Raw genomic sequence first — 20534 nt, 5'->3', positions numbered from 1 at the left:
CAGCAAGGCTCTACCTCGTTCTTGACTCTTCCTTGCAAAAACTCCTCTTAGTCTAGTAAAGGAATTCACATCCCCCTGAGTCCCCCACTGCTAGGGGAATGCCTTGTGTGAGAAGTAAACAGGATTCCTTGAGGTAGTAAAGGCCTAGTTTGGGTTAATCAACAGTGGACTACAGGACCTCCTCAGAGGTAGGAAACAGAGATGCCTGCGTGACCCAGGCAGCTGATGTCAATGAGAGAAGCCCAGTAGGTGAGAAGCCACAGAGTCTGGTGAGGACCATGCTGAAGTGGAGGGCAGCTGCCCCTCTGGTGTTGTAGCTGCCACTCAGGTCCAGCTAATTGTTGCCACGGTTGTCAAGATATTCTTGTTTTTCAAGAGAAAAATCTTTGCACAAAGAGTTTTATATTTATTTTTACTTGGGGTGTGTGTGTGTCTTTGTGTGTGTGTGTGTGTGTGTGTGTAAAGTTACATATACACATATGAATTTTATGTGAAAATCCCAATTTTCAAGCATTAGCAACCGAAACAAAATTGTTTTTAGACACTGAGCTGGCCAAACCCCTGTCTGTGGGCCACTGATCTGCAAAACTCTGATCTAACTAAACTCCAGTGAGGCCCGGAAACCATAAATAATTCTGACTTGCTTTTAACTTTTATTAAGTCATTTAAAATGGAACCCTGGAGATTTTGTTAAAATTTAAAAAAAGGCAAAATCAGAAATCCTCATATCTGTAATTTGGGGATTGTAGAGCTAAATTTAAGAGATTACACGAAGGACATAGGATCTGGGAAACGGCAAATACTGAAGCAGAAGGATGCAAGTCTCCATAAGTTAAGCAGAACAGAGAGCTCTGGTCTGCGTCTGGGGGAGGGGAGGTGGCTTACCTCACACGACTGGATGCAGTGGATCAGGAGAGGGTCTGGGTGCCACTGACGCCGCCCAGTGCACACGATGCTCTGAAGGGGAAGACGGAAAGAACAGAAAACAAAAGTAAAGACACCTGGTCAGTGAGAGAAGGGGCAAATCCTGAGCTTACCCCACTAGCCCCACCCCTTCCCTGAGGAGCAAGCCCCAGCTGTGCTGCATGAAGAGGTCCAAGGCCATAGTCTGGTCTTTCCCGTGGAACTGCTAATTCTGCCAGGTGGAGCCAAGGGAGAATCTCTTAATGGAGGGAATCTTTCTCTTTATCATCTTCACCCTCCCTGAGCTATCAAAATTTCCAGAATGGTGTAGGTGTCATTAAAAATAGCATCCTCAATACTAAAATGACTTTAAGTTGGCTCTAGGCATAATATTGGTTCCATTTGTTTTGAAATTTTAAATAAAGTTACAAGAAATTGTGAGATGGCTTGTGTTCATCAGGAAGGACCATGGAGTTTTAAAGGCTGAGAAACAGAGCTTCATAAGAAGAGTCTTGAACTAAAAATGGATCTCAGGAATCCTAGATCACAAGATGTGAGTGCCCAAGCAAGGAGTGGGGGCCAAACTGCACTCTCGGCAACTCCTGTTTGCACCATTTATGCCCTCCTTGTGGGAAATAAAAGAGGGTCTACGCACGGGACAAATAGGCTTAATGTGAAACCACCAGGACTCAAAATGGCATCAACATTAAGATGGTGAGAGTGTGAAAATGTGTCTGTGTTAAAACACTGGTGACCTTCTCTGACCACTGACCAGGGCCCAGTGACCATTTCCTGATGTGCCTTTAAGCAAGTAGTCATCTACGCTTTATGAATAATAATAACTCATTTTCATGGAGTTTTTTTTTCTTTTAATTTTTGTATTTAAAGATTTCAAAAAATACACTTCAGGAAAAGAGAAAGTCCCAAAAGACGTTTCAAAGAGAAAAAGAAGTTCTCTTTATAACCTGCTACCAATCCACCTATTTGTGGACTTTCACACTCACATTTTAAATTCAGTACAATAGAAATTCAGGGAAACCAGAAGAAAAATGATGCAATGTGAGATATGAGTTTTACATAAAACAGCACTCCAGTAATTGAAAATTATACATTCTAGAATGCTAAGACTGTACAATAATCAGATTGGAGACATTTGCATATATTAAGCTGTAGGTATATGAGTATATACCTCAGAGTCAGTTATGAAAATGCACATCTGCAGTATTTTTCTGGAGTTATATTACTATAAACTAAAATTTTTGATATTCAGAACTCTATACTGTAATAATGTAGAAGGCGACTTTGCTTAAATTATCATTGCAAAGACACAGACCTACTAGAGAATGGACTTGAGGATATGGGGAGGGGGAAGGGTAAGCTGTGACAAAGTGAGAGGGTGGCATGGACATATATACACTACCAAACGTAAAATAGATAGCTAGTGGGAAGCAGCCGCATAGCACAGGGAGATCAGCTTGGTGCTTTGTGACCACCTAGAGGGGTGGGATAGGGAGGGTGGGAGGGAGGGAGATGCAAGAGGGAAGAGATATGGGAACATATGTATATGTATAACTGATTCACTTTGTTATAAAGCAGAAACTAACACACTATTGTAAAGCAATTATACTCCAATAAAGATGTTAAAAAATAAATAAAAAATAATTTTCATAGCACTAAAAAAAAAAGAAGAATTATCAAATATATATAGTCATTCCTTGATATCCACAGGGGGTTGGTTCCAGGACCCCCGCGGATGCCAAAATCCAAGGCTCCTCAATCCCTTATATAAAATAACATACTATTTGCATATAACATCCTATTTATACTTTAAATCATCTCTAGATTACTTATAATACCTAATACAATGTAAAAGCTATGGAGATAGCTGTAAATACAATGTAAATGCTATGGAAATAGTTGCCTGAAAGCAGCAAATTCAACTTTTGCTTTTTGGAACTTTCTGGATTTTTTTTTTTTTTCTGAATGTTTTGTTACCAGATAATGGTAATGGCAAAATGCAGTAATTTGAACCCTTGAAATGCAAATACATGGCAACTTTATTCCTTCTCATGCACTGAATCCACTAAGGACCCCCAGTCCCCACCCTAGTCAGTCAGTCATTCAATTCAGACTAAATGTAGCACTCACTATGACCTAGTTTCCTCAGGGAGCAAGAGGGATCTGAAGATCCACCAATCCTGTCACTGCCCTCAAAGAACTCAAAGTCTATGGCGGGGAGGTAGCTGTAAGTACATCAATTCCTCCACATGAAGGGGAGCTTAGCCTCAGCACCCTCACATGACGACCATAGCCAGAACTTGCCAGAACACTCTGAACTGACTGGACCAGTTTCTCTTATGCTCTTCATACCTTCTACTCCATCTACCACCTTTATACATGCAGGAGTGTTGATCTTCTAATACTTGAGAAATTCTAAAAATACACTGCAAAAGAAAAAAACAAACAAAAGAAAAAAAACCTAAAAGAAAGGAAAAGAATCTGTGTTTACTTTTAATTCTTTTTCTCCAGTGCTTTTTTTTTTTTTTTTTAACCACAGACCCTTTTGGTTTTCTTTTGTGAACCTCTCTCCAGATTAATGTTCTGTGGAACTCACTTTAGGAAATGCTACTCAATAGTTATATGATGGAAACAATACATGTGCCTTTTTTTTCACATAACAGCTTCTTCATTTTGCTCTGCTGAAGCAAACGGCAATTACCATTTATTGTGAAATTTGTGATATCTGTCTTTCCAGTCTTTTTTTCATCACTGTTCCATTTGTAGTACTAGCCTCTACATCTCTACTCTGCATCAGTAGTGGGCCTTCATTTTATTATATATATATATATATATATATTTTAACATCTTTATTGGAGTACAATTGCTTTACAATGGTGTGTTAGTTTCTGCTTTATAACAAAGTGAATCAGCTATACATATACATTCTCCAGTGCTCTTTTCTCTTATTATTTCCAATTTATTTTTTACACCTTTGTTTTTGTTTTTGTCTTTTGTGGCCACATCACGTGGCTTGCGGGATCTCAGTTCCCTAACCAGGGATTGAACCTGGGCCACAAGCCCGGAATCCTAACCACTAGGCCACCAGGGAGCTCCCCTACATCTTTGTATTGTTTTGTAATTTAATTTTATTATTATGTGATACATGTTCACAGTATAAAATCTAAAAAGCATAAAAGGATACACAATCTCCCCAACTACTCAATTTCCTGCATACTGTTGTTAGTTTTTTTTTTGTCATTACAGATGGTCTATGAATATACATATGTATATAAAATTATTTATTTCCTCACATAAAGTATGAAATACTATAATTTTATTTAGTGCTTTAGTTTATTGTTGTTTGATTGTCTAACTTTATTTCACTTCATAACATTTCTTGGTGTTCTGTTCATTTTATGGTATAAGGGTTGCTGCATTCTATTGATTGCATATTATTCCATTTCATGGATGTACCTTAATTTACTTAATCAGACCCATATTAATGGATATTCAAGTCATTTTCAGTCTTTTGCTCTAACAAACAAAGCTTATGTATAAATCATTTCATACATGTGCAACTACATCTGTTCAATAAACTCATGATAGTGGAATTGACAATACCCATCTCAATGAATTTTTTAATATTCTATAATTCAGTCTTAAGACTAATTCAGACTGGCAACCTCCTTGATCTCTGTACAGATTACAAAAGTTTCTGGTACCTGTGTCATATACCTTCCTAGACTGCAAAATCCTTGAGAATAGGGACTGTCTCCCACTCACACATCTTATTTCAGTGACTTAGAGAGAGACAATGTTCAACAAGTACTTGTCAACCGTTAAATAGGTTGTTGTACCTTTAGGTTTCTTCTTTATCTTCTGGCCTATGAAAGTCACTCATCTCATATGAAAAGATCGGCATATAGAATTAACTGAATAACTACTTACTGATCAAAATTGGAGGAAAATTTCGAATGTTTTTCAGATCCTACATTTTATGGGCACATTTGTGGTAGTGAGGTGAAAGAGGAAAGTGAAATGGGAGGAAAACTAGTGAGAAGTTGGCATAGAAGGGCTAGCTCCTGGTGAGGTGTGTTAAATTAATTAAACAAGGAGGCCATTACACTGAGGTGGCTCTAATGCCACGGCGGCCTGTGGAAGCAAACCAGAATCTAAGCCTGTCAATGTCTCAAGGTTATGAAATTGAAACCAAAGGGCAATCAATCAGGAACAACCAACTTGGCTTTAAGCTATAACCAATCAATAATTTCCTTACTTTGCTTCTGCCGTTTCTCTATAATCAAGTCTCTCCCCAGCCGCTGTTGGTGGAGCACTCCTAAACCCAGTTTGGCACTACCCGATTTGAATTGATTTTTGCTCAGATAAACTCTTAAAATATTTAATATGCCTCAGTTTATCGTTTAACAGTTCAATATGATTTTCTTATTTTCTGGAATGTTTTTGACAAATTATAATCCTATATATTACATTTGAAAAGAATATATTACATTTGAGAACAATTGAAAAAACAACCTTATATCCTCTGCTCAGCTTTATCAAATCATAACACTTTGTTTTATCTGCTTCCAGAGTTTGTCACTAGAGATTCAATTAATGTCCCTATATATGTCCCTCCAACATCATTCTCCTTCCATCCTCCGTATTAGTAACAACTATTCTGAATTTTAAAATTATTATTTCTATACATTTGTATATAATTATAACTATAGTTGTTAGACTATTAGCAAGCCACTTCTCAGATGAATCAATTGTGAAAACTAAGGGCCAAGGATTTGTTTTAAACTTTTCAAAAAGAAAAAGTTCATGAGAAAACCGGTTTAAAGATTTCCTCTTGGTTGGACTATTTTAATTTTTTTTAAAAAGCAAGGGAAAAAAGAGGAGAAAGGAAGAACAAAGGGAGAGCAGAGATGGGAAAGGAGAAGATGGGGTGGGGGAGAAAGGAGGGGAGAGAGAGAGAGAGAGAGAGAGAGAGAGAAGGGAGGGAGGAAAGAGGGAAAGAAAACCAGTTAAGGGTTATTAGGATGGTCATAGGGCTGTATGAAGGCTGTTGCCTGGTTAAATGTGTTGTTAAAGGTCACAAGACTGATGGTTAGCCAACATTAAGGTCTAATACAAAATTGCTCAATTGTTTTTTATCAGGAATAGTTACTTGACAGAATGGGCTACTCGTCACATCAGATCACAAAGTTCTGCTCCTTGCCCAGGTTTGTGATGATCTCCTTATTACCATATATGTATGCAGCCCTAAATAAAATACAGCACTATTTTGCATATTTATTTGGACCATAGCACATTACCCTGCAATATACTTTGTGGTTATTCTTCCCCCATCCTCCAAGACACTCTTGTCTACTCTTCTCTAGAGAAGAGGGAATTGATGCCTGAGACTTACTCAAGCAGAGAGGGAACAATGCCACGTTTTAAACAGATGAAAAAGAAGATTTTTTCATGACTCATGTCTGAGGGATTTGTTCTCCCGTGATGTGTGGCAAGTGTCATTGGAGCTGTTACACACAATTGCACCCATCAAGAGGACACTCGGGGTGGGGGGAGGATTAGGAGATGAGGGGACAGACTGGAGGGTGAGACCAGATAGTGGGAAACTGTGACTTCTGGAGGCTATTATCTTCCTTTTTTTCCTCCTGCTTTTCTCTTCCTCTTAAAACATTTTGGTTTTATTTAAGGAATTATTAATCCTTTGGGGACCAACTTGGGAAAACAAAGTCAGAAATTATAAGGTTTGTTTTGACTGAGCAATTCTGTTGAAGAGCTGGGGAGTTGAGAGAGGGACTCCATGCAGTGTTGAGAACTTTGCAAACCTAACGTGTGTAGCCACAGGAAAATCTCATTAATTTGGACCTCACTAATTCCTAATTAGGATATACTAAAAAAAAAAAAAAAGAAAAAAAGGATTATGCAATCTGGGAAAACTGAATTTATGAAGCAGACTAATAGGGGAAATGAGATGTTATGATGGATACTTTTGTATTTCAGAAAGAAACATTTTCAAATACAGTTTAGAAAAACTCATTTACATGCAAACTATTGCATTATGTGCAAAAAAAAAAAATCTCTCCATGAAATCTGGTTCTCAAAAGACCACTGCTTTATAATGTAAGTCAAAATGTCCATTTTCCTATTTTAAACAGGAAAGTCGCAAGATATAATAAAACATTCTCTAGACACAGTGGTTAAGGACAATAATAAAAAATCAATCTTACATAGGCTTTCTGGAAAAATCCAAAGGTTTGCCATGAGAAATGGCTCTGTGGAGGTGGGAGGCATTGTCTTCTTCGAGCTCTTTGGTTTCACACAGCAACCTCGCTCCGAGCAACGGGTGAAATGAATCATGCACTGAGGAAGACATAATTCCTACACCCAAGACTCTTACAGTTTGGTGTTAGAATGACAGAAAAAGGGGAAAAAAGCGGAAAATGAAGAAGAGGAAAAGCAGGGATGAGAAAAACACTAAATGCTCTCAGCGGAAGTGCATGGGGAGCTCTTCCTACACCCTCAGCTCAGACCCCCTAGATATGACCAATGGTACTGATTGGGCAGTTGGTTGTCTCCTGTCTGTCCCAGCTGCCAGTTTCCACTGCTCAGTCACCCTGACTAGCAGGGATTTATTTGACAGCCAAGAAGCCCTTTTGTTTGGCATCCTCTCTTTTGTAGGGATATGTCTCTGCTGATGCCATCACCATAGAAAGGTCTAAATCCCTGGGTGCACTAGGTGAAGGAGGAAAATGCCATTACAACAACAAAGGCCCAGAAAGTCCATTTGGGAATTTGAAACTCTTATTTCATGTTTCCTACAGCCAGCACGCCCTTGAAACATTTAGAAATAATAGTATATATTCATCCTTACTCTCTTCTCAGTCTCATAACCAGAGCCATTAGAAATTGCTTCTTCAGTCAGAGGTGTCTAATAGGAAGCACTGAATGGCCATTAATTGTCTTCCCAGCCCCATTGGTAAAAGGCACAGAAAAAACAAATGACCTACACACCTCTATCTACACACACTAACAAGCAAAGCATAGAACTTATAGAACAATATTTTTCTTTCTTATAGATAGCAGGTGATATCTTTTCAGAGAGGCTGGAAATTTCCAAAGATAAGATTTGTACTAAGTGAACTTAAATTCCATTTTTACATAATTCAGAACTATGTGCTAGAAACTGTGCAAGACATTGCAAAAGTGTTATTTTGAATTTTTATAACAACACTTCAAGATAGATAATACCATCCTCATTCTTGCTGATGAGCAGACAGAGGCTCCAAGGGGTTAGTCATAGAGTATTGGAACCCAGGAGGATCTCACTCTTCTTTTGACAATTGCCACTTTGAGTTGTTTTTCATCAAAACCCCAGACTACCTAAATCCTCAGAAATTCTTCCTTTAATGAAAAGTATATTATTCTAGGAGTCAGGTATCATGTTCAGGAATAAAAACCAGTAGAACCCCCAGAGACAGGCACATAAATGTTATAGGAACCTAAAACGTATACTTCATTGTCCTTTAAAAACAAACTCTTTCACAACAAGGAAAAGCAGTATTATAGGGAAATATCTCTCTAAATTATCTTTGTTAGACTTCACGGGGAGGGAAGGGACATGTGGGAATGAGGAGGTTCTCATAGTTGAGGCAAGTGACTTCTTTTCTATTTGATAGGCAAACTAACCTAAACATACACCAGGGGGAAAAAAGACTACAGCCAACAGGGTGATTCAGGGGAAATCACTGAACTTGGAGTCAGAAAAGTTGGCTGCACTGCTCTCTCCATTTCTTGAAAGCTGTGCAACCTTGAACAGATAATCCGACAACATCTAATTTGTCAGTAAAATAAGGATAATAAAATCTTCCTTTCTTAGTTTATTGGTTTGTGAGAAGATTCAAATTAAATTATAAATTTCCAAAATATATATATTATGTATATATACACAACTTTGAAAGCAATAAAGTGTTATCCAAATGTAAGATATCATTTTTATTACAAAGAATGAAGTCATTGGAAGCAGACTAGAGAAAATGATGCAGTTTAATCCATTGCTCTGTAGTCTTGCCAGATACCAGGTATTTGAAGTATGGGAGATAGCAAGGGTTTACATGAAATAGGAGATCATCATTTACTAAACAAATGAGCCAGGCTCCAAATAGGTGTACTTGTACTTAAAATATTTACGTTGCCAGTATTCTATTTTGTAATAGCAGTGTTTCGCAAAGCATTACAGTGGAATTACCTGGGGTGCTTGTTAAAAAATGCACACCCCAAGGCATTGGCAGTCTCTCTAAAGGGGGGAACTCAGGTCTGCTCCCTTTACAAACTGCCCAAGTGATTCTGAAGGACACCAAAACTTAAGATTGAGTACAATATGGAACATCCTTCAAGATAAATCAATGTAAGTTACAAGGTTTTTACTCGAAGAAGACTTTCATTTAATACAACTGCTTTGGTGTATAAGGCATTTCTCCTTCTTTGTGAGGACAAACTTAGATTTCCCACCCCTCAAGAGCCACTGAGTGCCACAAAATAGGACCATCTAAGGTTGGGGCATAATCTCATCTCTGAGGACCTGGGTACATAAGGGCAATAACCTCATCATTATTTCCTTTGCTTCCACTGACTTCTTTTTCTTGACTAGACCACAGTCATGATAAATGCAGTGATACAAATGATAACATTTGGTGTTTGGTTTAAGAAGAAAATAAATTCTACATTTTCTTTCTGGGGTGGGCAACTTGAAATTGACAAGGATATAATTATACATAGCAGTAAGAAGCTGCAGCAAGTGCTCCCAGTTTGAGGAGAAAATATATATTTACTTTCAAAGTAGAAAATGATGTTATAGCAATTTCTTTGCTTACTCGACCAACATTCATAAGACACCTACAATTTGCCCAGCACTGAAAAAGGAACTAGGAATGTAAACATGAACAAAATGCTATGGAATAGAGGTAACTAAATAATAATGACTCCCCCAAAGGATGGTTGAGAAAGGGGAGGTTTTAATAAAATAGAAGATATTGTTTTTCAGTTTGGAAATAGTCAAGTCTCTGTTATTGGTATCCCTGCTGTCTTCAAGAAGAAAAGTGAACTGCTCTTCTCTGAATGTCCCATTTGGAAAGCAGAGGTGGGAGACCCCCCATCACCGGAAGGCCTGCACTCTGGCCTGACAAACCCTACATGCATTGATTGTGCCCATTGGGTGTCTTGTTGGGTAGATGCTGAAGTGATTGTAGAAGGGTTCCTGAAGCAGTTCATTTCTCAAGTGGGACAAATGGATTGTAAACATCCCAAGCCTTTCCCCCTTTAGCTGCTTATAGAGAAAGAGAAGTCTTTCATCATAAGAAGTTGAGTTCAAGGGACTGACAGAAAGGGTCTAGACCATCTGACACTCCGTGAACATGAGGCAGAAGTTCTTTCTCCAGGTACTGTAATTCCAGCTAAACCTTCACAACAGACGGTGGGAAATGGGACAGGAAGTCTAGAAAGGCTGGGATGGGAGAACCAGACAAGGTGTCTTTCTGGCTTTCTCCTTCCTGCTCCATACGGTCTTCCCAGCACCCTCCCACTCGTGGTGGGCCCCCTCTTGCATCGTGTTCTCATTGGGTTCAACATCCTAAGAGGGGTCGCCATGCCCTACAGGATCTCGTCCACCTGCCGCTGCCCTATCTCATCCTTCTAGCTCCCAGCTCCCCTCCCCTCACCACCACAATACCCTGGTTTCAGACACACAGAACTTCTTACCATTCCTTATCCTCTAGAATTTTCTCCTCGATCATAGTTTAAGACCCAGAGGGAAAGCTTCCTGGTCTGTTGATCCTCCCCCAACTCCCCAAAGCTCCTGAGCAGAAGAATTAGATGCTTCCTCTTGGGTGTTCCCACAGCTCTTCTACCACAAGCAAGCCATTTCCCATGTTGCATTATTATAAATCTTTGTTTTCGTGGGCATATTATAAGTCTTGTAAACAGAAGGACTCTCATTTTTTTCTTTTTCATATTCCCAGCATTTAGCACAGTTCCAGGGCACATAGTAAGCCCCAATAAGTGTTTGCTGAGTGAGTGACTGACTGAATTAATAGGGTCATGCTACTCCCATCCCCCACCCCAAAGCATACTTAGAGTATTTGTTCCTGATCCTCCTGTTTTAACACACATCCCTGCCAATAAGACAGCACAATTAGCCTGTGAGGGAAAAGGAGCAATCTGAGAATGGTTTCCGAATGAAATGTAGTATATCTCTAGCGTCCATCTCTTGGTGACTCTGTGGGAATGGCCTTCCAAGGTTTTTGTTTATTAGACAGTTTAATACAGCAACAAAGCTCTCAGGCTTTCTGATATCCCCACCCTCCCATTCTAAGAAGAAATAACTTCCTGACTACAAGGTCATCTCCATTCATATCTTGTATAGCCTTTTCTTTCTCTTTTTCATTTACTCATTTCACAAATATTTATTGAACACTTACTACATACCAGTTAGTGTTCTAGGATCTGGGGATATAGTAGCGAACAATAATCCCTCACTGACCTTTTTATTCTAGTGGTGGAAAGAGACTTATTAATACATAAGATAAATGAGTAAAATATATAATATGCATGGTCATGATAAGTCCTAAGGAGAAAAACATAAAAGAGGGAAGGGAAACAAAGTTTTAGGGGAGTTAAAATTTTAGATAGAGTAGTCAAAGGAGGCTTTCCTGACATTTGAGTAAAACTCTGAAGGAAGCAAAGGAGCAAGACATGAAGATACCCAGGAGAAGGGCATTCTAGGCAGAGGGAGCCACGGGGCAAAAGTCCTGAGGTGGGAGTGTGCCTGGCGTGTTCAAGAATTAGCCAAGAGCCACTGTGGCAAGATTAGAGTGAGCCAAGGAAAGCATATGGGAAAGTCAGGAAGGTAAAGGTCAAAGGAGGCCACGGAACTGAGAACCCAGGTGTGGGAAGGACCCAGTGTGTGGATGTTGAAATCAGTAAGAGTTATGCCAGGAATATTAGGTAAAGTGACTGTGAGCCAGGAGCTAAAGTGGTTAAAAAATCAGGGAAGGGAGTGAACTGAGGGTCAGAAGATGACAGCTGCACTGAGGGTGGTGAGTGCTTTATTCTGTTGGCATTAGATTCAAACGTGGGTGATTTCAGGGAGGAGGCAGGGAGAAGAGTTTGGAAGTGGCATTGAGGAGACAGGAGGACATCTGCTCCTGTCCCAGGCCCAGAGGCAGGAGGGGTGTGAAAGAGAAAGTAGGAACCAGTGGGCCCTGCAGGGAGGCAGAATCCTCAGGGTTTCAAATGAGGATGAAAACGAATGGAAAGCTCAGAGATGTAATGGATCTTGCTCATGACTGACTTTGAGTATCAGAGGGTCCAGAGAGGATTTTGGGGTTTAGAGAGAGTAGGAAATGGAGGCAGGAAAGGTAACTTTCCTTACTTCCTCTAGTCATTCTCTCCCTGTTTTCAGTTTTATTTTCATCTTTTCTAATTTATCTTCCTATTTTTCTATTAATGGTAATTTTCTCTTTCAATTGCCTTCCTGTATTATCATTCTTTATGTCTCTGAGTCTTCCTTCTATATTATCTTTTAAACTTTCCTTTGGATATTGGTCATCTTTTTTTCTCAAGCTTTTCTCTTTTTTCTTCTTGATTTTCAATCCTTCTCTCTAGGAATGATCCATGCGGTTGTTTGCTCTAAGGATGCTTTGAAAGCCTCTGAAATTACTCCAGGGAATATGCTGCCGGTTGAGAATTGTTCAGCAGTCTTACATCCTTGGCACATAAAAATGATCTTTTCCTCACCTGGACTTTGACAGGTTCCATCCAGTGCTCCAGAGTGTCAGCAGTGACGTTCTCAGGAAGGATTACGGGATCGCTAGGGGGGATTATACACGATGGGGAACACACTGCACCTGAAGGAACAGAAATTTACAAAAGAGACTTGAACTTCCCACATCTCAGTCTTTTACATCTTGGAATCATTAGCTTTGATTTTTCTCTTTTTTTTAATTGTTTTTTGTCTTTTCTGCTCACTTCTTTTTTAAATAAATAAACAAATTAATTAATTAATTTATATTTTTGGCTGCGCTGGGTCTTCGTTGCTGCAAACGGGCTTTCTCTAGTTGCGGCGAGCGGGGGCTACTCTTCATTGCGGTGCTCGGGCTTCTCATTGCGGTGATTTCTCTTGCTGTGGAGCACAGGCTCTAGGCGCGTGGGCTTCAGCAGTTGTGGCTCGCGGGCTCTAGAGCGCAGGCTCAGTAGTTGTGGCACACGGGCTTTGTTGCTCCGCAGCATGTGGGATCTTCCCGGACCAGGGCTCGAACCCATGTCCCCTGCATTGGCAGGAGGATTCTTAACCACTGTGCCACCAGGGAAGTACAAAAACAATTGCTTTCTACGCTGTAGGTCACCTCATTAACATGGTCATAGGCAGGGTCGATACTCATCTACTGTGTACCTGTAGGGATATTCCTACACTAACTAGTAAAGAGCCACTTCCCCAAGTTAACTCCCTTGGCCCAAGTGCCCTTTCTCCTTCTAGTCCAATATACCCCCTCCTCTGGAATCCCTGAATCTCTGTATGACTTAGCAATAAAAGATTTAATTCCTGGTCTCATAGACCTCCAATACCCCACTCCAGGACTCTGGCCAGCCAAAGTCTACCCGGATTTGTTGATGCCTTTTAAGTACTTTTAATACCATTTCTGCTCATATGATTTCCTGGAAGCTTATGATTGCAACATCTACTACCTAAGAACTTTACTAGCTGGGGGAAAAATGGCCCAGAAATCATGAAGGTGGATTTATAATGCCCGCTAGACTGAAGATCATTACACAGGCAGCCAAGAAATCTATGTGATTAAAAGAGGAAACAAGGGGAAATCAGAAGCAGAGATTTTGGTCATGTGTGGGCCTTTTAAAGACAAATCTTGCTTTATTTCTTTGTATGTGGTGTCTTAAGTATCTTCTAAAATTCTATTCAAAGAAGGTAGACTCTTAGGGTTCTCTATTTCCTCATCTAAAGATTTTGATGATCTATCTCCAAGTTTCTTTTCAGCTCAGACTTACCTCTATTAATGTTTTTTGCTGACTTGTATAATAACTAAAAGAGTTACACGACTCTTAAGGACTCTATATACATGTGTGTGTGACATATTAATGTAAAAATTAGCGGGTGGGGAGATAAGAATTTTCTCATGAGACACCACGCAAGAGGCATGGTCTCAGCATTCCGCTACTCCTTGCCTGACCTTAAGATTTCTCAGTGTAAAGAGCAACTTGAAGATGGTAAAGAACATTCTCAAAAACTAACAAGCTTTCTCATTAACTCAAATTATACCACTGGCATTACAAATGTTAGAATGACTTGGAAAATTACTCCTTGCTTGTACAATTCAAAACTTCAGGTTAATCTCACTAAGTTTTCCACAAACAGCATCTCTTTTCTATGATGCTTAAGTCCAGCCAGAGCAAATTTAAGTCGACTTGACTTTCAATCGGCCCTGGCCACAGAGACTTTTAATTTCAATGACGACATTAAGAAGTTACCCCTAGGTTCTGGATCCTAATCCCCTGCACAGAAGGAATGGCTGCTGAGCCAGGCAAGCAAAGGCAATTTCAAATTGTTCCTTTCAGGAACTCTCTGCTCCAGTAACAACAGCAGAGAGAATGGAGGAGGCGCCCAGCACATACGTGGTGTGCGTCTACACATTTCCACCTTTCCTCTTAGAACTACTACTCCTGCCATAAATCAATCCACTTTTCAGCCTGCTGCGAAGTGGGTAACGTGACCAGACACTATGCAAATGGCTCAGCAGCGGCAACAACATTACACGAGTGGAGGAATTAAAAAAAACATAAATTTGTCATAAATTTCATTTTTACTGAAGCAGCTAAGAGTCAACTTGAATTTCTATCCACTCCCCAGGGAGAACAATGAATCTGATTCAAGATCCAGCCAGTCCTAGTTAAGGATTACTTGGGAGCAGAAGTCAGCATCCCTTCCCAAACATACCAATCCTGTATCCCTGTTCACACTTGTACTCCACGAAATTCAGCTCCGAGTTGGGTGGTGGGCATTCCCCTTGCAGGTTCTCACACAACTTGAACTCCTCGGTCCACAGTCCCTCCTTCGTGCAGAGGATGGGAAGCTAGGATATCAAAAGTCAAACACATGTACCTTATTGTTTTGCTAACTTCTTTTAGAGTGGGGGAAAAGGTGGTCTGATTAAATGGTAGTGTTCTCCAACTTCTAGAACCTGGACTAAAAGACAATATTGAGATAATAAACCAAGTTGTTTCTGACCACCACCTCCCCCCCGCCAAAGAAAAAGTCAAGACAAGTTTTTGCTGTTTTGATGTGAAGGAATCATGAACAATTTTGTCATTAATAAAATTCACTAACAGTGTGTTTTCCTTTGGATGTAAGGATATGGTGAGCTATCAACAGTAGCCCATGCATTCTGAGATAGTTTTTGGAATTTTTTTCCCCGATGGTGTTGTTTTGCATTGATCCATTAATACTATCCCACAGATGCTGCTTGTGGCAAATGTCAGATTTTTTTCAATATGAGTTTGAGCCTGTAAAACTAATTCATAATTTTTCTGGAGGTGCTTTTTGCCTTTCTGCTTGAATGGAGACATCATAGATGCTTTTGATCTCACCAAAAGTTCTAGTCCCTTTCTCCACATGTATGCTGGTTTGTGTAACTCTTGGCTTCACATCCCCAGCAATCACAAAGTATACTATAGGCAGAACACAGAGAGTAGCACTAACTCACAAACCCCAAGACAGTAAGATTTTAGAATTACAATAACTCTCCCTTCATCTGGCCAACTCCTTGACTCCTTAAACAATCAGTGCAAATAGATGTGTTGAGTTCTAAGGGGTCTCATTTCATAGAGTATTCTTCTCAAATCTGTCCTGCAGTATTTACCCTGGAGTACTGGACACTGAGATAAAGGCATGCTCTAGCAGAACAGTCAAGGTCATTGATCTTTGCCTAGGAAGTCTGCTTAACTTCCTGTCTCGTGTATGTGTGTGGTACTTGAAAAGATTCTAAAATAAAATTGATTTTAGTCACATAACAGTGATAAGACTGTGGTTGCTGCTTGAGACCTCTCACGCCAAAATCCTAGGGAGAATAATAGTCAAACAGCGCATTCGGCTTTGCCTTTGCTGAGGAATTCGTGTTTCTTTCTGTTCAGGACTCTGTTCTATTAAAAAGTGTAATACCAGCATTTCTAGCCAAGTTAGATCAGAGGAAATCACACTGCCAAATCAGAATCCCAGCATTTTTGCAATTTACCCAGGTACCCAACCCATCAGGTTGTTCTTATCCAAGAGGAAGTTCTGAAATCAGCAGAGAGTATTCCAAAAACGTGGTCTCTTCTGAATTCCCTATCAAATAATATCAACACCCCTGGTTAGAATCCCAGCTTGGTAAGGTCCTGCCTATTGCAATTCATTTAGATCATTTCTACAGAACATTCTTGGATTGGTCACCAAGACTAGAGCACAGCCTGATCCAAAATAAAGTTCAGGTCATCCTTACCCTTTTAGTTTCCTCGTTACAGTTGAGCACACACTGGCTGTCGAGCTCAAAGCCGTTGGTGCATTCATACATGCCTTCAAAGACAGGAGAGGGGGGCTCACACACCACTGGGACGCAGCTGCCTTGCTCCCAGATTCCATCTTCCAGGCACTGGATCTTCAGGAACTTGCTGATAAGACATAAAGCAAAATAGCCCATCAAAATCCCTCAAGGAGGTTATGGGAGAAGACTGGACCCTCAGTAACATGGGCTAAGGATTAGCAAATAGACAGGGGCAGTTGGGTCTCCTTAGCCAAATGTCATACCTCTCTAGTCTAATTTCTAAGTCATGGAAGTAAAAATAGTAATGTGCACGTAATAGCAGTGATCACATAAGCTGCTATATAGTAATATTTTGTAATATTACTCTCCAGAGAGTTTTTATAACCATCAGAGCAGCATCTAGACTTTTTCAGTTGGGTTTTCATTAAGCTCTTCATCTTGGAGCAGTCTCACACCCAAGGGCACTTGGAAATACCTGATAGGATGGAGTACAGAAATGATTATCACACACTCAGGGGACTATCCAGAAGTCATCTGAGGATCATCAGTGTTAATATGGTAATGTAATCAATGAAGCTGCCAATATTTATTGGTTCTCCAAAGAGGGGAGAAGATACAGCAGTAGGGGTCTTCTTAAAACAGAGGCTCTTACCCTGAACTTCAGAAGGGCAAGAGCCTCACTGGAAATTACTGTGGCCATTTTGTTTGCTTACAAGGCCATTTTTTTTCCTGGAAAGCATTCATAGCTTTCGTGGGATTCTCTGAGTAGACACGACTCAACAGTGTCCTGGAAGAACTGCCCTTCCTTCGCATGCACAGGTGTGGCCTCCAACCAAAAAGACTGCATTTGTGGTGGACAGTAGTCAACAGAATTAGGTACTGCTGCTGCAGACTCCATCCCATTCCCCTTCTAACTCACTGCCAAACTGAAGGTGCTGTCCATTTTGCTGTTTTAATGCATCCACTTCTGATTCAGAACATAAGATAAGCTTGTGATGCTAAAACAGAAATAATCCTCTGACCCCTGATTCAACCACATGGTGGCCTTAAATTTTTATTTTCCAGTATCACGATGTTCTTTTTAAATTTAAATATGCCCACCATCTGCACACGTTTAATGGACTATCATACTTTTATGCAATGACCCCTGCATGCTTCTCCAGTATTCTAATATTACACTAGTACAACATTTATCACATTATTTTATACATGTGTACATGTCTGCCTTTCCCACTAGGTTGGAAGCTGCCTGAAGGCAAGGATTGTGTTTTATTCTTGCTTTTAATTCCCAAGAACTAAAAAAAAAATCTGTCTTATATTAGGCATTAATCAAATATTTGCCAAATTGAATTATTTAACCAAAATTCACAGTGTGTTAGGCACACTGCATAGCACATTATATATTTTAACAAAGTGAACCATCAGAATATCCCTAATGAAGTAGTATTATCATTCCCATTTTATAGATAAACATACTCAGAGATGTTAAATAATTTGACCAAGATCCTACAGCACAGAATGCAGTTGATTTCAAAAAATTTAAATAAATTTTAATAGTTTAACATATTTTAACAATATCCACTTAGATATTCATGAAGGAGTGTTTGACTTATTATTAAATAGTTATTTAGATTCATACCTTTATTCCCAGTAATATTTTAGGATAGAAATCTGATTTTATGACTGGAATTCTTTAGCATCATAGTTTATGTGGACATATATCTACTATCTGTTAATAATAAATACTATTTTTGAGCTGTATTTCAGGTGTTTGGAAAGACACCTACATACATTATTTCACTGAATCCCCCAAACAGCATTTAAAGGTAAATATTATTATCCACATTTCAGAGAAGGAAACTGAGCCTGAGAGGTTTAAAGCTAGCTCAAAGATCCACAGTAAAAGCTGCAGAGAGGACTTGGACCCAGGTCATCCTGCTGCCGAAGCCTGTGGTCCTTCCTGGGTCAGGTTCAGCTGCACCTCTTATGCTATACAATCCACCTTGAATATCAGTAATGTCTCTATCCTACTGAACAGCCCTTTATCTAGATGCCACATTTATAAGTGTGACCAAAAAAAGAAGATTCATTTGAAATTTTTGCATTGAGTACTAAATTATGTATAGAAAATTGCACAACTCAATATATAGCTCAAGAAATTTTTACATGTGAATACACCTGGGTGATCACCACTCAGATCAAGGTACAGAGAATTTCCAGCCCCCTTAGAAATCCCTCTTCCCAGTTGAACCTTCCCACATCCCTGCAACCCACACTCTTCTGACTTTCATCAGCTTAGATTCATTTTGCCTGTTCTTAAACTTTATATAAATGAAATCACACACTGTGTACTCTTTAGTATAAGGCTCCTTTCCCTAAAGGAAGATGACATTTTATTTATTTATTTATTTAACATCTTTATTGGAGTATAATTGCTTTACAATGTTGTGTTAGTTTCTGCTGTATAACAAAGTGAATCAGCTATATGTATACATATATCCCCATATCCCCCTCCCTCTTGCGTCTCCCTCCCACCCTCCCTAACCCAACCCTCTAGGTGGACACAAAGCACCGAGCTGATCTCCCTGTGCGAAGCAGCTGCTTCCCACTAGCTATCTATTTTACGTTTGGTAGTGTATATATGTCCATGCCACTCTCTCACTTCGTCCCAGCTTACCCTTCCCCCTCCCCGTGTCCTCAAGTCCATTCTCTGCGTCTGCGCCTTTATTCCTGGAAGATGACATTTAAAAATGTCTTCTCTGATCGATTTTCAAGGCAGCGTATGCAGTTCTTTTTACTATAACGAAGCTCATTTTTGTCCCTCTCCTAGGCTGGATAGCCTACTCTTTTTTCACACTACAGAGTTTATATTCTCCCAGGGACTCTCTCCTTTCTATCACCTCCCACAGATGAAATCCTTCCCCTACCTCGGCTGAACTGTCATTCCCCAGCTGGAGAGAGCGGGCAATACCACTGACACCAGGGGAGAGGCAAGGCTGTAAACCTTGCATGTCAGCATGGTCATAAAGGAAAACCCTTGCTTGGCCAGGACAACAATATTTTGACTTCATGTGGTATTTTTCTCTGAATTGGTTGGAACACTTCAGCCATGGAAACAGTCCTCCCTTTTCTTGCCCAGAGTGGAGAGCCATTCAAGAATGCCGATTTCATATATTTCCTTGCCAGTTTAATAACCTCAGGGATGAGGGTAGAGAGATCAAACTTGGCTGGGGAAGAGTGAGTTGGCTGTTGCGGGTGGTACCCAGGTAATGTGACAGGCCCTGCACTGCAAATCACCAGTCATATCGGTGATAAGGGAGGGAGGAGGCTGTAAGGGGGCAAGGGAAGCAACACAGTGCACATGGGTGCCCCTGGACCCCAGAGGAGGCCCTCCAGGAAGGAGTGGGGAGAGGCTGGGAGAGAGGGCTGATTCCCTAGGAAATCCTGTTTCCTTCCTGCAGGGGTTCCTATGCCCCTCAACCTCACAGATTCTCCTTACAGTTTCATCTCCCTTATCTTCCGCATGTTGTTGTTGTTGTCTTCCGCATGTCAGTCAATCAGATGACACAGTTCAGGCCCAACCCTCAGATTTCTCGCGAAGCATTTGATTGCTCAGTGTCACTGGCTCCGTGTCAATGCCTGTCTATACCCACTTAGGAAATGACTCTTGAGATCCCATGGTATGGAGCTTGGCACTTGAGTGCCATGGGCTGGTTCTGGCCTTTGTTCAAAAAGGGACTGAGACTGTGGTAGGAATTCAAGGTGTCCTGCATTCCTCCCAGCTCCAGGAAATTTGGCTTCCACATTGGGCCCTTGAAGGGGACTGAAGCCTATAGCAATGGCAGAACTTTAAGCCCCAGTGGTACCAAAACTGCCTCTGCACTTCTTCTAGTTTGGTGATCTTGAGGAGTAACCTCTCACCCTTAAAAAATCATTAATGAAACCATTGGTTTATTCGGAATGGTCCAACTCCTTCGCATAAAGTGTATGCGTCAAAAGCTAAGAGACACTTTTTAAGTCATGAAGTGAACA

The 20534-nt window shown here is 40.2% G+C and overlaps 1 protein-coding gene across 1 annotated transcript in view; it reads right to left on the bottom strand.

Moving 5' to 3' along the window:
- Nucleotides 1–20534, bottom strand: part of PAPPA2 (pappalysin 2) — a gene marked incomplete at both ends in the record, with an annotated part of 293108 nt that overhangs the window by 37339 nt on the left and 235235 nt on the right. Inside the window, 4 exons of the mRNA XM_081225317.1 lie at nt 886–957; nt 12709–12818; nt 14921–15056; nt 16461–16629. Coding sequence (XP_081081443.1) covers nt 886–957; nt 12709–12818; nt 14921–15056; nt 16461–16629 — 487 coding nt within the window. The remainder of the gene's footprint in view (nt 1–885; nt 958–12708; nt 12819–14920; nt 15057–16460; nt 16630–20534) is intronic.

The sequence above is a fragment of the Mesoplodon bidens genome (assembly GCF_964165515.1).
Source record: "Mesoplodon bidens genome assembly, chromosome: 2".
NCBI lineage: Eukaryota > Metazoa > Chordata > Mammalia > Artiodactyla > Ziphiidae > Mesoplodon > Mesoplodon bidens.
This window is presented reverse-complemented; position numbering and strand designations above follow the sequence as displayed.